Source organism: Dreissena polymorpha, chromosome 14 (genome assembly GCF_020536995.1).
Source record: "Dreissena polymorpha isolate Duluth1 chromosome 14, UMN_Dpol_1.0, whole genome shotgun sequence".
Classification (NCBI taxonomy): domain Eukaryota; kingdom Metazoa; phylum Mollusca; class Bivalvia; order Myida; family Dreissenidae; genus Dreissena; species Dreissena polymorpha.
In genome coordinates this window covers 70,820,575-70,836,794 of record NC_068368.1, presented here as the reverse complement: position 1 = coordinate 70,836,794, position 16,220 = coordinate 70,820,575, and the positions used below count along the sequence as shown (strand labels likewise).

General features: G+C 35.8%; 1 protein-coding gene across 2 annotated transcripts in view; it reads right to left on the bottom strand.

Moving 5' to 3' along the window:
* The window catches only part of LOC127858939 (Bardet-Biedl syndrome 7 protein homolog), a 30,906-nt gene extending 14,775 nt beyond the window's left edge, over positions 1-16,131 (bottom strand). For both annotated transcript variants that reach the window (XM_052396307.1, XM_052396306.1), the window contains exons 1-7: positions 15,991-16,131; positions 7,689-7,748; positions 5,784-5,846; positions 5,047-5,222; positions 3,338-3,524; positions 3,064-3,136; positions 1,463-1,529 (exon numbers count right to left, since the gene is read on the bottom strand). In XM_052396307.1, coding sequence (XP_052252267.1) covers positions 1,463-1,529; positions 3,064-3,136; positions 3,338-3,524; positions 5,047-5,222; positions 5,784-5,846; positions 7,689-7,748; positions 15,991-16,029 — 665 coding nt within the window. In that variant the 5' untranslated portion in view covers positions 16,030-16,131. The remainder of the gene's footprint in view (positions 1-1,462; positions 1,530-3,063; positions 3,137-3,337; positions 3,525-5,046; positions 5,223-5,783; positions 5,847-7,688; positions 7,749-15,990) is intronic.
* Between the last annotated feature and the right edge of the window lie 89 nt (positions 16,132-16,220).

Sequence of the window (16,220 nt, the reverse complement as noted above, 5' to 3'; positions counted from 1 at the left end):
GTTATTGAGCGCAAATAATTTCACACTTAGTGTGAACGTGACCTTGACCTTTGACATTGTGACCCAAATTGCAATAGGGGCCATCTACTGTCCAACACCAATTCACATGGGAAGTATTAAACCAATCAGTCCCTCCCTTCACAAGTTATTGATCTGAAACAATTTTCACTCTTAGTGAAAGTGACCTTTGACCTAGTGACCCCAATTTCAATAGGGTTCATATACTGGCAAAGGCCAATGCACATGGGAAGTATTAAACTAATTGGTCAGTCTGTTCGCAAGTTATTGATCCGAAACAATTTTCACTCTTAGTGTGACAGTGACAATTGACCTAGTGACCCCAATTTCACTAGGGGTCATCTACTGGCAAAGCCCAGTACAAATGGGAAGTATCAAGCCAATTCCTCAATCCGTTCACAAGTTTCTGATTGGAAACAAACTGGTCTACTTTTCTTCTAAAATAAATCTTTTAATCATCAAAATATCTTAAAGGTCAAATTTGCTTTATTATCATAAATAACGCCCGTGTGTTATTTCACTTTCACAAGACAAGATGGGTACCACTATTTGGACAGTTTTTTTTAAATACTGTTAGTAAGCACCTATGGATTATCCCACTAATTGGATGTTAAAGTGGGCTTTAGAGACCACTTTATTAAAACTAGCTAGACAGCTTATTTTCTTATCCCTGAAGTGAAAGTAAGGGCAGTTAGATAGCAAATAATTGAGGCACTGAAGAGAAATACAAAGAAGCTAGAAAATCTTATCACTAAAGAGAATGAACAAAAGCTGTGTTTGTGAAACAAAATGCCCCCTACTGCACTTTAAACAGCACGGCAGCAATTTAAGAAAAAAACTGTTAAGTTCAAGGCCCATAACTTTGTAATCAATGGGCTAGAACAAAACTTAATCTATAAGTCATGTAGGTAGACTAACACACACACAAAATAACGTCAGTATCTGCAAGCATTTTGGAAAAAAATCAGGATTGTTATTTTAGAGAAAATTGTTTGGACAAAGGCCAATAACTTCGTACAAATCAATTGATAGAGAGGAAATTGGAACTTTATCTGTAAGTCATGAAGGTAGGGAACAGATGCCAGATGGACAGACTTACGGACCGACAGTCTGACAGCTATATGCTACCCTACAGAGGGGCATAAAAACTAGCTTCATCTTAATAACATCATGCCGTTAGTTGGCACACATATGTATGTATGGTGCCAAATTGGTTGCCATCTTTGATGTCATATTTAAAGTGTTAATTTGTTTAACATTAGTTCTATTTAATTTATCAGAATATAACCATACAAAATTACATCAATCTAAATCTTAGCAAGAATTTATAAACCCTAATTATATAATTAATTATTTCATTACTTGAAAAGCTTACGTATCATTTGAACCAGTAGCCTGGATACTCTAAGTCAATCACAATGCCCACACTTGAGTGTTACAATACCTGCCAATCTGTACGAGACCGACTCTTCCATCAGAGGTCCCAAACAGCACCTCTGTACCATCATCCCCTGAAATGTTTATAGAAAATAAGTAGTATTGCAGCATTTAAATAACCATCATAATAAGGATGCAGTGTAAAACTGCCATACTGCAAAATCATTATTATCCTGTGACAATAATTTTCATTGATTTGGTGGGTCAGCTGATCCAGAAGTTAAAAATCCCAACACAAAATTATTCCCAATAGTTTACCAGTATTATTTTAACTACAAAATGACAACACGAAAGACATTATTATCCAATGTAATCCCGTTTTAACAAAATGCTTGAGATGTTTGTAATTTTAATGACAAACATAATCCCTTGGCTTTTGAACAGTTTTATTCGTACCTGATGTAAATAGCAAAAAAACAACATGTTCGAGTTCGGAATAACAACTACAGTCCACTCTTGTTAATTTGACATCGGATATCTCGATATTCTCGATATGTCGAAGTAAGCTCAATGTCCCAACTTTTTTCCTTCTTTATCTATATAAATAAACATCGCATATCTCGATTTTCGTTATGTCGAATAATTCGATATCTCGATATAAAATTTTGTCCTGAGTCCCGATTTTACATGTATTTAATGTGGTTTATCTCAAAGTGCGAATAACTGTTCCAGTGTCGGCAAAAGGTGAGAATTTTTTTCTTTGATTCTTCACCGTCCCGCTTCGCCCGGCTGCTCCCCATACACGTGTGTAATGTCGTTAGCCATTAACAGTAAGGCCTGTCACTTTAACATCAATTAACTGCAATTAATACACAGCTTGCCGAAAGACTAATTGTTTTTACAAACACCATTCCAAAATGCATTGAGTTATATTTTTGCGTATATAAACCGTCGCAAATTTACAGAATGTTGTTCTATCATTGAACTCCAACAGTCATTTTCATTAGCATTTCAAACTACAAAATGTACATGTGCAGTTCAGTATTCCGGAACGTGATTTACGCATGTTCAGATGGAAAACCCTCGTCTTGATTGGACGTCAATTGCATCATTACCGAAAGTTTACAAGACAGTTTAGAAAAATTATAACCGCATGTGTTCATTTCTGTAATAGGTAAACGTCATTTTAAGCATTTAAATAGCAAAATTAATCGTGCCTCGTAAAAACGCGTATATTTCAGGTAGAGAGTATTATGTCACACGGTGACGGCTTTAGTTAGACCACTAAGCAGGTGTTTAGATGTTAAAAACAAGGTAAATTTTCGTCTCATTTTTTCGTTGAAAACGCACAATTGGATATCTTGAACTCTCGTTATCTCGATATTTTTTCTTGTTCCCGCCGAGTTTGAGATAACGAGAGTGGACTGTATTTAATATAAATCACAAATATTAAAACCTTGTAAGTCACTCTTTTCACATTGATGTTGGATTCAAAAGGAGGTTTCTAAAATTATAGAACTGTTTTATGTTTTTGAACCAGACTATTAAAATATACCTTTTTTTTTTAATGATACAACACATGACCCTAAAGTACATGTTTACAATCCATTCACTTTCAATCTTGCACTTTCCTGCCAACACTGCGGATGGCATCCAAGGGGTACTTACCTCCGTTGCTGGCGAACAGACACAGGGTGACAGGAGGCCCTGGGACTTCCACCTCGTACAGCAACTCGGACTCCTGCAGTTGGATATGGAATGTAAACTAGAAATGTCTCACATACCCTGATACTCCCCCCCCCACACACACACAGCACTTATTTTCAACAGTGGATAGGAAGACAAAGGACGATAATTAAATCCTTTACGATCATCTACACATTTAGGTAATTCAGCTGTTTAAGTTTGAACAAAATCATCCAAGAAGTAAACCTAGACCTACCGTGAGCACTCTGAGGACCCTGTCCTGACAGGCCAGGATCGGGGTGATGGACTTCACAGTCTGTGTGGGCAAACAGATGACATCATTGACCTGGTCTCCAGACAGGAAGTAGTTGGTATCCTTGCAGTCCCGATAGTGGTTGTACATGAACTGACCGCAACAGAATAGGTCTGATCCCTCAACATACCTGGAAGCACATGGAAATGGGATTAACCCAATGCTTAGAGGGTATCTCAAAAGACTGATCAACAATAATGAATTGTCACAAAGTTACAATTTATTTCTCTAATTATACATTTAATCTTAAACAGTGTCATTGATCAAGGTACTATGTTTTAGCATGTGTCATTCCTTCTCAGTTGGCTTTAAACTTCTGCAATGTTTAATGAAAATCCTCGTTCTACTAGAGACTATATTTAATATTAAACCTTGAATTTTGACAGTGAGTTTAGACTTTTATGTAGGGGCTTGGCAGGTCTTGCGTGTGATACTCCATAATATCTGTCATCTGTCTGCTAATTCTGCAGTGGCATTTTACATTTCATCCATGCTGGACAAAGTTAATCTCAGAACAAATTGTGATAAAGATGATTTCTTATACTTGACGATGGATCTAAGGACCATAAAGTTGCACTCACTACTAAGTTATATTACAGTCAAGTGTTAGGGGTTGATTCCCTTATTTGAAATAGTGATTGTGACCTTGACCTATAATTTCTGCCAAATTATGCAAAACTCCACAATTGCCAGATAATTGCTAGAATTTATTTATAGTAACTGACCCTTAACAATGAATTGTGACCTTAACCCAGGTCTTGCAGAAAACACTCTTGCCCATCATGCCATTAAGTTCTGCCAAGCTATAGGAAAAATGATTGATGCTGGAAAACTTTATGCTCCAGCAGACAAAGTGCCAATGGTGGAGCTCGAATATTGAATTGCCACATTGGCCAATAGGCCCGTTTCTTGTGCCTTACCCTCCATTCCCTCATGCAAGCTAAAAATGCCATGTTAACCCTTTCAGTGCAGGAACCGAATTTTGAAGGCCTTTGCAAACAGTTTGGATCCAGATGAGACGCCACTGAACGTGGCGTCTCATCAGGATCCAAACTGTTTGCTATTCTGATAGTGTTCTTTGAAAAAAATCGAAGAAATGCTAATTTTAGAAATTCAGCAGAAGACATTTTAGAAGACGACAAATTTCCCAGCATGCAAAGGGTTAAATGAGTTATTTGATCCATCCATGCTGGACAAATGACCAACAAAAATTGATGAAAGCACAACTTCACCTTGTGAGGCATCCCAATATTAGGACTGTTTCTTAACCTTTGCATGCTGGGAAATTTGTCTTCTGCTAAAATGTCGTCTGCTGAATTTCTAAAATTAGCATTTTCTTCGATTTTTTTTAAAGAATACTATCAGAATAGCAAACAGTTTGTATCCTGATGAGACGCCACGTTCCGTGGCGTCTCATCTGGATCCAAACTGTTTGCAAAGGCCTTCAAAATTCGGTTCCCGCACTAAAAGGGTTAAAGAGGTGTTTTAAATCTGTTCACTAAACAACCACTTATTACTAAGGATAAACTGAACAAATAAATACTGAGAAACTTTTAATATTAATTACATAACAATTTACTGCATACATATATTGAATTGATTTTCAAGGAAAATACATTTGCCTTGAACATTTTAAATAATACTATACATACATTGACAGGAGGTTCTCTGACATGTTGGTGTCAAAGGTCAGGAAGTTCTTCCCCTTCTTTGTGTAACCTTTCACTTCCGGTCCAGAGGTCACAAATATCCGTTCCCTGACCCCTCCCACTGGGCCCCCCAGCTCAAGACGGTTGATTTTTGGGCCAGGTGAGGTCTTGAATACAGGCTGAAATGTAGGGAATAAAAAAGAGAAACCAGAATGTAGGAAAAAAGCTCATCCGGACATTGGCTTTAGATTTTACATCCAAGTGTTTTTCTTTTTTTTTTTTTTTTTTTTTTAATTGCCTTTGTCCACAATATTTGTACCATTTAGACTAACATGCATTTGGTGTCTTTATTATTGTTGTTTTACCACAATTTTTTAATATGTCTACAACTGAACTCTTTTGTAACCTGACTATATTTATTCCCCAGATCCGCTGGTATTTTTTTCTTTTTTCTTTTCTAGGTAAATCTTGGAGCCATGACCACCTTAAAACATGAGAAACAATTCCTGCAGGTTTGAATGTTGTACATTTAACAGTGTAGGATGAGGTGTTTGGACAAGTTTGTGTCCATGGACAGAGGGATCGACAGTTGGCATACCGTCCATATTGATTTCATGTACCCCTTAACTTCACTCTGGTGAGTATAATTCAAGGACGTGCATCTTTTTGTAAGATATTGAATTTCTTAAAAAGTCCAAATATTGGATATTGCCCATAAGGATGCAGTAACTTGTACAAACCTGTGCATCTCCTTTCTTGACAGAAAACACTTCTAGAACACCTTTGTGATCAGCTATTGCTGCCTGAAAACAGAATTGGCAATAAAAAAAGGTTCAAATTTAGCATTGTTAATATTGCAATAAGCAAATATTTTGAGTCATCATTCACAGATAACACTGGAATTTAAAAATTGTTAGCTTCAACAATAACATGAAAAGTTACTTGGTCAATAAATAAACATAATGTAAATATTTTGCATACATAAAATGAGAATTATATTGTAATTGTTTTGCAGTGTTTGGGACCTTCTAATCTTACATTTTTCATTTAGTATTTCAATTAACTGAGAAACAATCATTTGTACAAAAAGCAAAGGGTATGATGTCAAAATATGTAGTTTCACATGTTTAAAATGTTCAAACTTTAAAACCAAAATGCTGTTTATATTTTTATTTGTCGTTAGGGTTATTGAATCACAGCTTTTTTAATTTTCTGACAAAGAAACTGTACTAGAATAAATGTACATTTTAAACAACCAAAACACACCAAATAATATTATTTGTCAAACAGTGCTTTCCACAGGATATTTGGCAGGCGCCACGGGGCTGATAGGGGTGGTTTGGGAGGTGTTCCCTCCCGACGTTGATTTTTTTTTAAATTTAACGTGTCAATTGACGTTCTGTGGTGCGTTATAACTTTTAAAAAAAACAGCGTCAAAAGACGTCATTTGGTGCGCTATGACTCTTCAAGAAAATCCCCCAGTCATTTAAAAATATATATTGTTAAATTGTTTTAAAACTTTACTGCATAATAGATAGTAAAATCCCGACTCGAATGATTCCCAAATACATCCGTATCAACCTGACTCTATTACTGTATACTTACTACTTTTCAAGTTTCTATATATTACCCGATAATCCCGTTTATTCCGTTTTTATAAATCACTTTCTGGTAAATATTTACGATAAAAGCTCTCAATTATTTCTTTAACCCAAACCTTGCCATTTTTCTATAGTATTAAAATATTTTAAGTGACTATAGATTTGATGAAATATTGCCTCTGAACATGCGTCAATCCTCTGACGGGTTGTGTGCTTGTTAAAACGCTCAATACACGCACGCTTTCTATGCAAATGACGCGACGTTGTACATGCTGCATAATTTTCGCGCTCATTTTAATTGAGAAAAAGATTCGACACAAAATAAATTTGCACTGCTAATTTTAAGCAAGAATATTTCAACGTTGCGGTAACACTTACATTAGGAAGTGTGTTTCTGATTAAAAACGCGTTAACATCGACTTACGGGAATGGGTTTCGGATTACAAATTTAATTATTCCCATTTGAGATTTCAACAAATATTAACAGTTGCATTATGAATTCAACAATAATTTGTTTAAACACTTTACAAGTCGAATAAATGTTTTGACGGAATTATGCATGAAATTCACGTTGTCCATGAGGATTACCGCCGGTTGCCATCATCAGTCTTCTAAGTAACTGGCTAAGATTTCTGTGGCAATTAGATGTACGTCACGAGTCGTCTGCATGATTTAACTGCAGGTATTGCCTGCCTACTGTTGTGGCTCATACAAAGCGTGTACTCTCATTGGCCAATATTGATTTTCTAATACAGCGACGCTCCGCTTTTAGGGGGGCTTTGGTTGGGTAAAGCGACAAAGGATCGTAAATCGGCTTTCAAAATTTTCGGCGAAGTCGATATCGCTTTGATCTTAAGCTGCAATAACTGTCAGAATACACTGATCAGAAAATTTCAGGCACCCCATGGACTCTGATTTCAAAATTCAAGCGCCTCGCTGAGGGACCGTTAAGTTGCCTGTGGAAAGCACTGTTGTCAAAGTGCCCTTCATGGGGGCATAGTGACACAAATATTTTATTAAAGAAAATGTACATGGAGTTGAAACCTTTTGTGTTTTCCCAGCTAATGGCAGAAGTCTTAAACACTTTGGAGATGTTACACCAACCTGTAAATAAAAATAACACATATTAAAGAACATCAAACTGCTTGCTAATTCTTGAAAATAATAGTAATTGATTAAGGATGTTACATTTTTATTCTTTTAACCACAGTTATTTTGAATGAAGTATTAAGTTAAAGAAGTATCAAGTGCAGAACGCCTTTTTAGGATTTTGCTCTTGTTACATATATTTCTTCAGGCAAGTATTTCCAAATCAGACCAAATAGAAAATATCTGGTTATAGCACATTTTATTGAAAAACTGTTGCATATTTCAATGATAAAATGTTCTAATCATGGACTTGTTTTAACCCTTTGCATGCTGGGAAATTTGTCTTCTGCTAAAATGTCGTCTGCTGAATTTCTAAAATTAGCATTTTCTTCGATTTTTTTCAAAGAATACTATCAGAATAGCAAACAGTTTGGATCCTGATGAGACGCCACGTTTTGTGGCGTCTCATCTGGATCCAAACTGTTTGCAAAGGCCTTCAAAATTCGGTTCCCGCACTGAAAGGGTTAAACACCACTAAAAGATGCTCATATTGTAGTTGGCTCAGACCAAGACAACCAAATTTACAATAATCATATTAATAAATTGCTGTATATGATATTCATGTGATGGGAATAATGATAATCTTCCAGCGTTTTTCTTCATAACTTTTGACTAATATAATTACGGATTAAATTATGGTCACTTTCGTCTAAATTGGGAAATTTATTAATTATAATTATATGTACAATGTATATGTAATTATAATTAATGTACAACTCATTAGTTATATTTAATAAACTAAAACAAGAGATATGTTTGTCAGAAACACAATGCGCCCTATTGCGCCGCTTTGAAATAAAATTTTAATATATCAATTGGCAGGTTTAAAAATTATCTCCTTTTTAAAGCTTATTACTTCCCTTGGATTGTATTTTTTTTACTTTTGACCTTGAAGGATGACCTTGACCTTCACCTTTCACCACTCAAAATGTGCAGCTTCATGAGATATACATGCATGCCAAATATCAAGTTGCTATCTTCAATATTGCAAAAGTTATGGCCAATGTTAAAGTTTTCGGACGGACGCACAGACTGACGGACTGACAGACGGACTGACAGACAGTTCAACTGCTATATGCCACCCTACTGGGGGCATAAAAAGACACTTTTTTACAACTTCTCCATTTACTAGCACTATGCAATAATTGAACAGGTTAATTTCCCTGGATTACATGGTCTTGAAAATGTCAACAATCTTGTTGATCTGTTCACAACCCAGTGACTTATCTTTAGAGCTACAAATTAACATCAAATCTGTCAGTTATCCCTGTGATGCCTGTTTGTTAACAGTACACAATGAGTTTAATAAACTAAAACATCTTTCAACTGAAGCCATTCTTGAGGGCAGCTTTCAATGTTTAAATCAGGATTCTTTGCCTCAGGTTTCATATTGACTTGCCTCCGACTAAACCAGGTTTGCGTCAATAGATTCGGACATTTATTAAAAATTGTTATAATCAACATCTGACAACAGTACCCTGCAGTGGCATAAAAAGTATCTACCTGTGATGTTGATAGATGTATATATGTGCTATTATACCATTGCTAGTTGTAGGGCTGCACTTCTGAACAGTATTTTTGTTAATTTTCATCAGTATTACTTTGAAGTGTGACTCGCAATCGTTATTCATGATTTGCTCAAATGTTACATTTTTATCAGGTTCCTTTTCTAAAACACAAAGAAGACATTCAGAAGCATTCTAACAACAGGAACCAATGAATACATTTCATGAAATCTTGCTGAGGTTATTTCCCTTGTTGGTTAACACTCACTGATCTGAGCCTCACTTGATTGTTGAGGCAAAACAAGTATCCACATGGCTGACATGTTGTTTACCAGTTATCTGTAAATTGGGAATTTGTAGTGTAAATCGAGAATTTTTATTTTGCAATTTTGAAAAATGATTGCATTGGGAAAGGTGTGTTTTAGGAAACCAACTAAATATAGAGTTGTACAATGTCCCAAACATGTATTACTATTTTTATAATTCAATTATTACTTATGGATACTTAAGGATGTTTTCCAGCGCTATAAAATTTGTTGTGACACTTTAATAACCTGTAAGTCTGGGTAATTTATTACTTAATAACAATAAGTTAACACTTTCATACATTAAGATTGTTATTATATGTAATAAACTGCTAATTCACTAGCTTACTCTTCTCACAATTTTCTGTAGCCAAATTTACCAATTAATGTCTTAATTCTTATTATTTTGGATATTTTATGGGTGATAATGTAGAAAACCTTGTTGCCAAATGGAATTTTAGGTAACCGAATATCCTTATCTGTTGCCATTGACTTATTTGGCGAATGACCTAGTAAGCCCTGGTTCAAATATATAATTTGATGTATTGAGTGGAGAATGGTGAATGACAAAAGTCAATGGATATTTACACCCATTTATTCAGACATTTACCAATATACTTATAAAGCCAATGAAAAGGGACCTAGCTGTACAAAATAATAAAAATTAATTGACAAACAAAACAAGACATGTCATACCATAAAATTCCAATTAAAATGAATATATAATTACAGCGATTTTTTTTTCCCAATTGGGAAAAGTACCTGTATCAGCCCAATTGGGAAAATTGTGGCGAAAAATTCTAGAATTGTGAAAATTGGCGTTGTGAAGTCTTCATATTGGGAAAACGGTGTATTTGATTTTTTGCCCCCTAATACTTTAAAACTGATAACTAAATGCTGTCATGTTGTCAATATATTATATTTACTTAGGTTCAAGCCATAGAGCTGCATACAGGGCCCTCGTTTTGCACTTTCTACCGCCGAATATCGGCGGCTTCCCCCATGAAAAACGAATACTTTTTTCCCCTATTTCAGCTAAAATTCCCTCTCCAAAAATAAAAAAAAAATAAAAAATATTTTTTATTTTTAACCTATGTTGCCAGCTGGTATCATGCTACTAACCTTTGATTAAATGTATATTTATGTAAATCCAATTAAAATATAGCAATTTTAGGTGTTGAATGGTTGGTGAAAAGATCTAAAATTCCCATATTCGCCCAAAACGACTCGAAATTATCCCCTCTAAGGGCTCCGGCCCCATTCCCCCAAAGTGTAGCAAGGGCCCTGGCATAGGGAAACTTACAGTTTGTTTTTTTTAATCTTTGTTTTTTTAGAAACCTTTAATTGGGATGTTGTTTTGAAAGCAATTGGGAAATTTGTAGTTTTTTCCTAATTGGAAAAGTGTTGTTTTCTGGTACATTATAAAAAAGGAAAAAATCGCTAAATTAAGGCACACACATTTCATAATACCATGAAATACCAAATAAAAGGAATATATAATTAATTCACATACATTTCATGATAGAATAAAATAATTTCCTATTTGATTATATTAATTTGGCTGTCATTGACTTAACCACCATTGACTTAACCATCATTGATTTGGCAGTCATTGTCTGGGCAGTCATAGATTTGGACTGTCCAGTGTCCAGACCCGCGTGCAATTAAGGTGACACATGGGCAGACTTTTTAATGCACCCAAGGACAAGGCTGATATCCTCAACAGGCAATATGAATCTGTTTTTCCACAGGCGAACCAGGAACATGTCCCTAGTCCACCAGGTACACCTCTACCATCCATGTCGGAGATCTGGGTCACCAAAGAGGGTGTGGAGAAGTTGCTGCGCAAAATCAATCCAAGGAAGGCTTCTGGACCTGACTGTATATCGGGCCGTATCCTGAAGGAATGTGCAGTTGATCTGGCTCCAATCCTGACCATGATTTTCAACGCCTCACTACGTGATGGAGCTGTACCAGACAACTGGCGACATGCGAATGTAACCGCCATCAACAAGAAGGGTACTCGCCATGAAGCCGCAAACTACAGACCAGTATCCCTCACCTCCTTATGCTGTTAGATGCTAGAACACATCCTAGTAAGCAACACCCTGAAGCACCTTGACACCCACAAAGTCCTACATGACTGCCAACATGGATTCCAAGCTCGAAGAAGCTGCGAAACACAGTTACTTACACTCTATCATGAACTGGCTTCGTCACTAGACAAGAGAACTCAGACAGACATGGTGATCCTTGACTTCAGTAAAGCGTTTGATAGGGTCCCCCACAAGCGATTACTGAAGAAGATAGAACACTATGGCATCAAGGGGAATACACTGATGTGGATCCAGTCTTTTCTCACAGGTAGAACACAACAGGTATTGGTAGAGGGTCAGGCGTCGGACACAGTACCAGTCATCAGCGGAGTACCACAAGGCTCAGTCCTGGGACCTCATCTCTTCCTGCTCTTTATCAATGATCTCCCTGACTGCGTCCAATCCAGCAAACACCTTTTTGCCGACGACTGCATTCTCTACTGCCAAATCACATCAGATGTAGATCAAGCCATACTGCAAGATGACCTCAATTCTTTAGCCACATGGGAAAAGACGTGGGGCATGGAACTTCATCACCAGAAGTGCAGTGTCTTGAGTGTCAGCAGATCTAAAAGCCCCAAGACCTTTATCTACCACCCGAAAGGCATTCCTCTTACTTAAGATAAAACAACGCAATATCTAGGCTTGGACATTCAATCTAACCTATCCTGGAGTCAACACATACTTAGAACAACGAAAAAGGCAAACAGTATGCTCAGATTTTTACGAAGAAACTTGCACAAGGCTACTGAATCGACTAAAACAAATGCCTATTACACCATGGTTCGATCAAATCTTGACTACTGCTCTTCCATTTGGAGTCCCTTCCAGAAGGACATGGTACATAGAGTTGAAATGGTTCAGCGTAGAGCAGCTCGCTTTGTCACCAATCGATACCGAAACACCAGTAGCGTCTCAGACATGCTTGACCATCTGCACTGGGAATCGCTGGAGACAAGGAGGGGAAAAACTCAACTGATTATGTTGTATAAAGTCATCAACAACTTAGTCGATATACCAGCTTCAAAGTATTTGACACCAGTTACCTCCAGGACAAGAGCGGAAAACCACCATAATCATCAATACAGACAGCACTCTACATCTACAGACACCTTTAAGTACAGCTTCTTCCCACGGATTATACCGATGTGGAACAAACTACCAGCCAGCACCGCTGAGACTCCCTCCTTGGTATCCTTAAAGAGGGAGCTGTCGACCCAACCCTTCTAGAGGATACCACTTCCAACTACTACTTTTCCAAATGAGGAGGGAGCTGTGCCAGCGGGGTATCATACCCTGGCAGCGCCACGCAAGCTGGATTGGTCACTCTGATGGAGGGTAGTACAGTCGGTCGGGTAGTTCCGGATCGCTAGCGTAAATAATGGTGTTAATATTTTTAAAAGAAAGCAATTGCTTTCAAAATACTTGGATTGTTGAGGCAAAATATTTCATATTTCAGGCCATATTAATTTATTAATACTTACCAATACATGTCTAATGCCAATTTGAACTCATTCACTTGCATAAAGTCGGCTAGTTCTGAATCGAGTGTGGTAATTTCGGATCACTCGGACTATTGGGAAGATGTAGGTCAGGGATCATCTCAAAACTTATTTTGACTGTCATAATTATTTTGACTGTCAAAACAATTGATGCATGTATTAAATAAAACATCAGAGAGGTTCGTTTGTTTCAGTTTAATAACTGTCTGACAATTTAAAAAACAACATAGGGTGTGTGTCTGTACACAGGAGAATAAAGCTGTTGGAAAGTATTTATGTTTTGATTTGAAATGGATTCCTCTGTATTATTGGTTATATAAAACAAACACAAATACTCAATACAAGCAATTTATTGATAAACTCAAGATACCTTCTTGGAAAATAACATAATATCATAAAATTTAACAACAATAGAATCACAATAATGTACAAACTGTATGAAAATATTGCATATATGCTTATGACTAGAACATTTTATGTATGACTAGAAAATATTTTTATAACTAAGGTCCTTAAAAAATACAGAACTTTATATAAATGTATTTATAACAAGAGATGTGTTTGTCAGGAACAATGCCCCCTATTGCGCCGCTTTGATTTTTTATCATTTGGCAGGTACAGATAATTATCTCCCTTTAAAGCTTATTACTTCCTTGGATTAGCTTTTTTGACCTTGAACGATGACCTTGACCTTTCACACTCAAAATGTGCAGCTCCGTGAGATACACATGCATGCCAAATATCAAGTTTCTATCTTAAATATTGCAAAAGTTATCAAAACACTTAAACTAAGGTTAAAGTTTTGGGACAGAATGACATACAGGCCAAAAACAATATGCCCCGATCATTTGATCCAGGGGCATAAAAATGACAACTGAACATAAACAAGTACCTCTGGAATGCATTTGCTAATAATAGGATCACAATAATGTAAACATATATAAAAGCATCCATAAAAAGTATAAAATAAACCAGTGCCTCTGGAATAAATTTGCTAAAGAAATGGAAAACAATACTAGATATCAAGTTACTTTTTTGGTAAATTACATAGTATGATAACATGTAACAATAATGGGATCACAATAATGTAAAAATAATGTAATAAAAGTAAAAAAAAAAACACACAACATAAACAAGTACCTCTGGGATAAAAATGATAAAGAAATGGAAGACAATACTAGATATCAAGTTAAATTTTTGGTAAATAACATATTATGGCAACATTTAACAATAATAGGATAACAATAATGTAAAAATATATAAAAGTATCCGCTTCAGCCTCTTTGCCAATGACTGTGCAGAGCACCCGTGCTTTTTAGGACTCATCAGTCCAACTTGACAATTATCTGAAAAGCAAAATCACAGCATGAATACACATTAAAAATAGGATAAATATTAAAAATATTACCAATCTCCTAACAGAACTAGGAACATCTTACCATTATTTATTAATCCATATATTTTTCTATAGTACAGTTTTTAGCACTCCGCTGGTTTTTTATTATTCCGCTATTATACCTTTAAATGTTATAACTTATTACTAAACACATAAACATACAAACAAACCAAGATGCATTCAACAAATGCTTACTGTATGTGTTAGCCTTGACCTTGTGACTTAGACCTAATGCCTCATAACTGGTTTGCATAATAGATCTCAATCAGATACAAGAACATGTAAAGTTTGGAGAACCAGGTCCATAAAGTTTCATTTTATGAGCAATGTTAAAGTTTTAGGGCAGAAAGACAGACAGAATAAACAAAATTCAATCTTATTCTCTGTATTTCTCGACATTGAAGTCACAAAATAGTGTTATAATTAAATAATTCCAATGAAACATTATATCAAATTTATGAGAAACTAGGCACTTTTCCTTTCATATATAAATACAAAAACTTTTGTGGTAGCTAGAGCTTTAAAATATTACTAACACAGTATTTAAACAATAATAAACTGTTTTGAGATTTTCCCCAATCAGCTGATCCGCAACTGACATGTACACGAGGTGCAATTTCCATGCTTTTATTTCCATAAATCATAAACATATACTAAAATCACTCACAGGAATTTAAAAATAATAATAAATCAACAAATTCATACCAAATGTACAAGCATTTACCAAGGAAATGTGCTTCTAAATCGTCTTTTAATTGTTGACGCGTGTTATAGACAGACGGTGCGACGGTAAAATGACACGACTGTGATAGTTACCAAAGTGTGATTTTCAATGAAAACACCGTTGAAATAAGAAGCAAAACTGTGTTATTGCTTGAAATTGATCACATTTTCCAAAAATCACAGTTATATTGATATGGCAATATCTTTTAGACTAATATTTTAATTAAATCATAGAGTTGATTCGGAATTACCCGAGGTCCGGAACTACCCGATCAACTGTAGTTGGTATCTTATCTTATTCTTTTATCACTTTTACTTTTACAACCTTGACCGATGCTATATTTCTATTTCACAATTTTAATCTTTTTCTTGCGCACCGTTAAATCATTGTTAGTGATGACAGGTTAGCGTAGTATGTAGATGTTGACACATGAAAAAGAATGTGCCTACAGAGGCAAGTGCAATGTAACCTGCCAATTACATTTTGATGTTAAGTGTGTCAGATTACTGTTAGTCGCACTACAAGGAGGCGAATAACATCTACATATGTGGTAATACTTGAAGTCAGTCGGAGACGTGCAACTTTTAATGCCCATGGTTATGAACAATTTTCTATGTTTGATGTCTATTATATTCAGCTACCATGTACCATACATTAATGTCAACATACCTGGGTGTAATCAACGCGTGTAAGGCTTATTTCCATCATCTTTGCGGACAAATGGGCAACAGAACTTTGTTAACAAAATAAAAACACCAGTTTTTGTGAGTAAATTTTCCCCACCGGAAGTCACACAAAAATGCCCGCTAGTCACGGAGTGAATCTCGTAGAGTTTCAAAATGCGGATACTTGAAGGCTAAAATACACTTATATTAAATATTGTAAATTATACTTTTTGT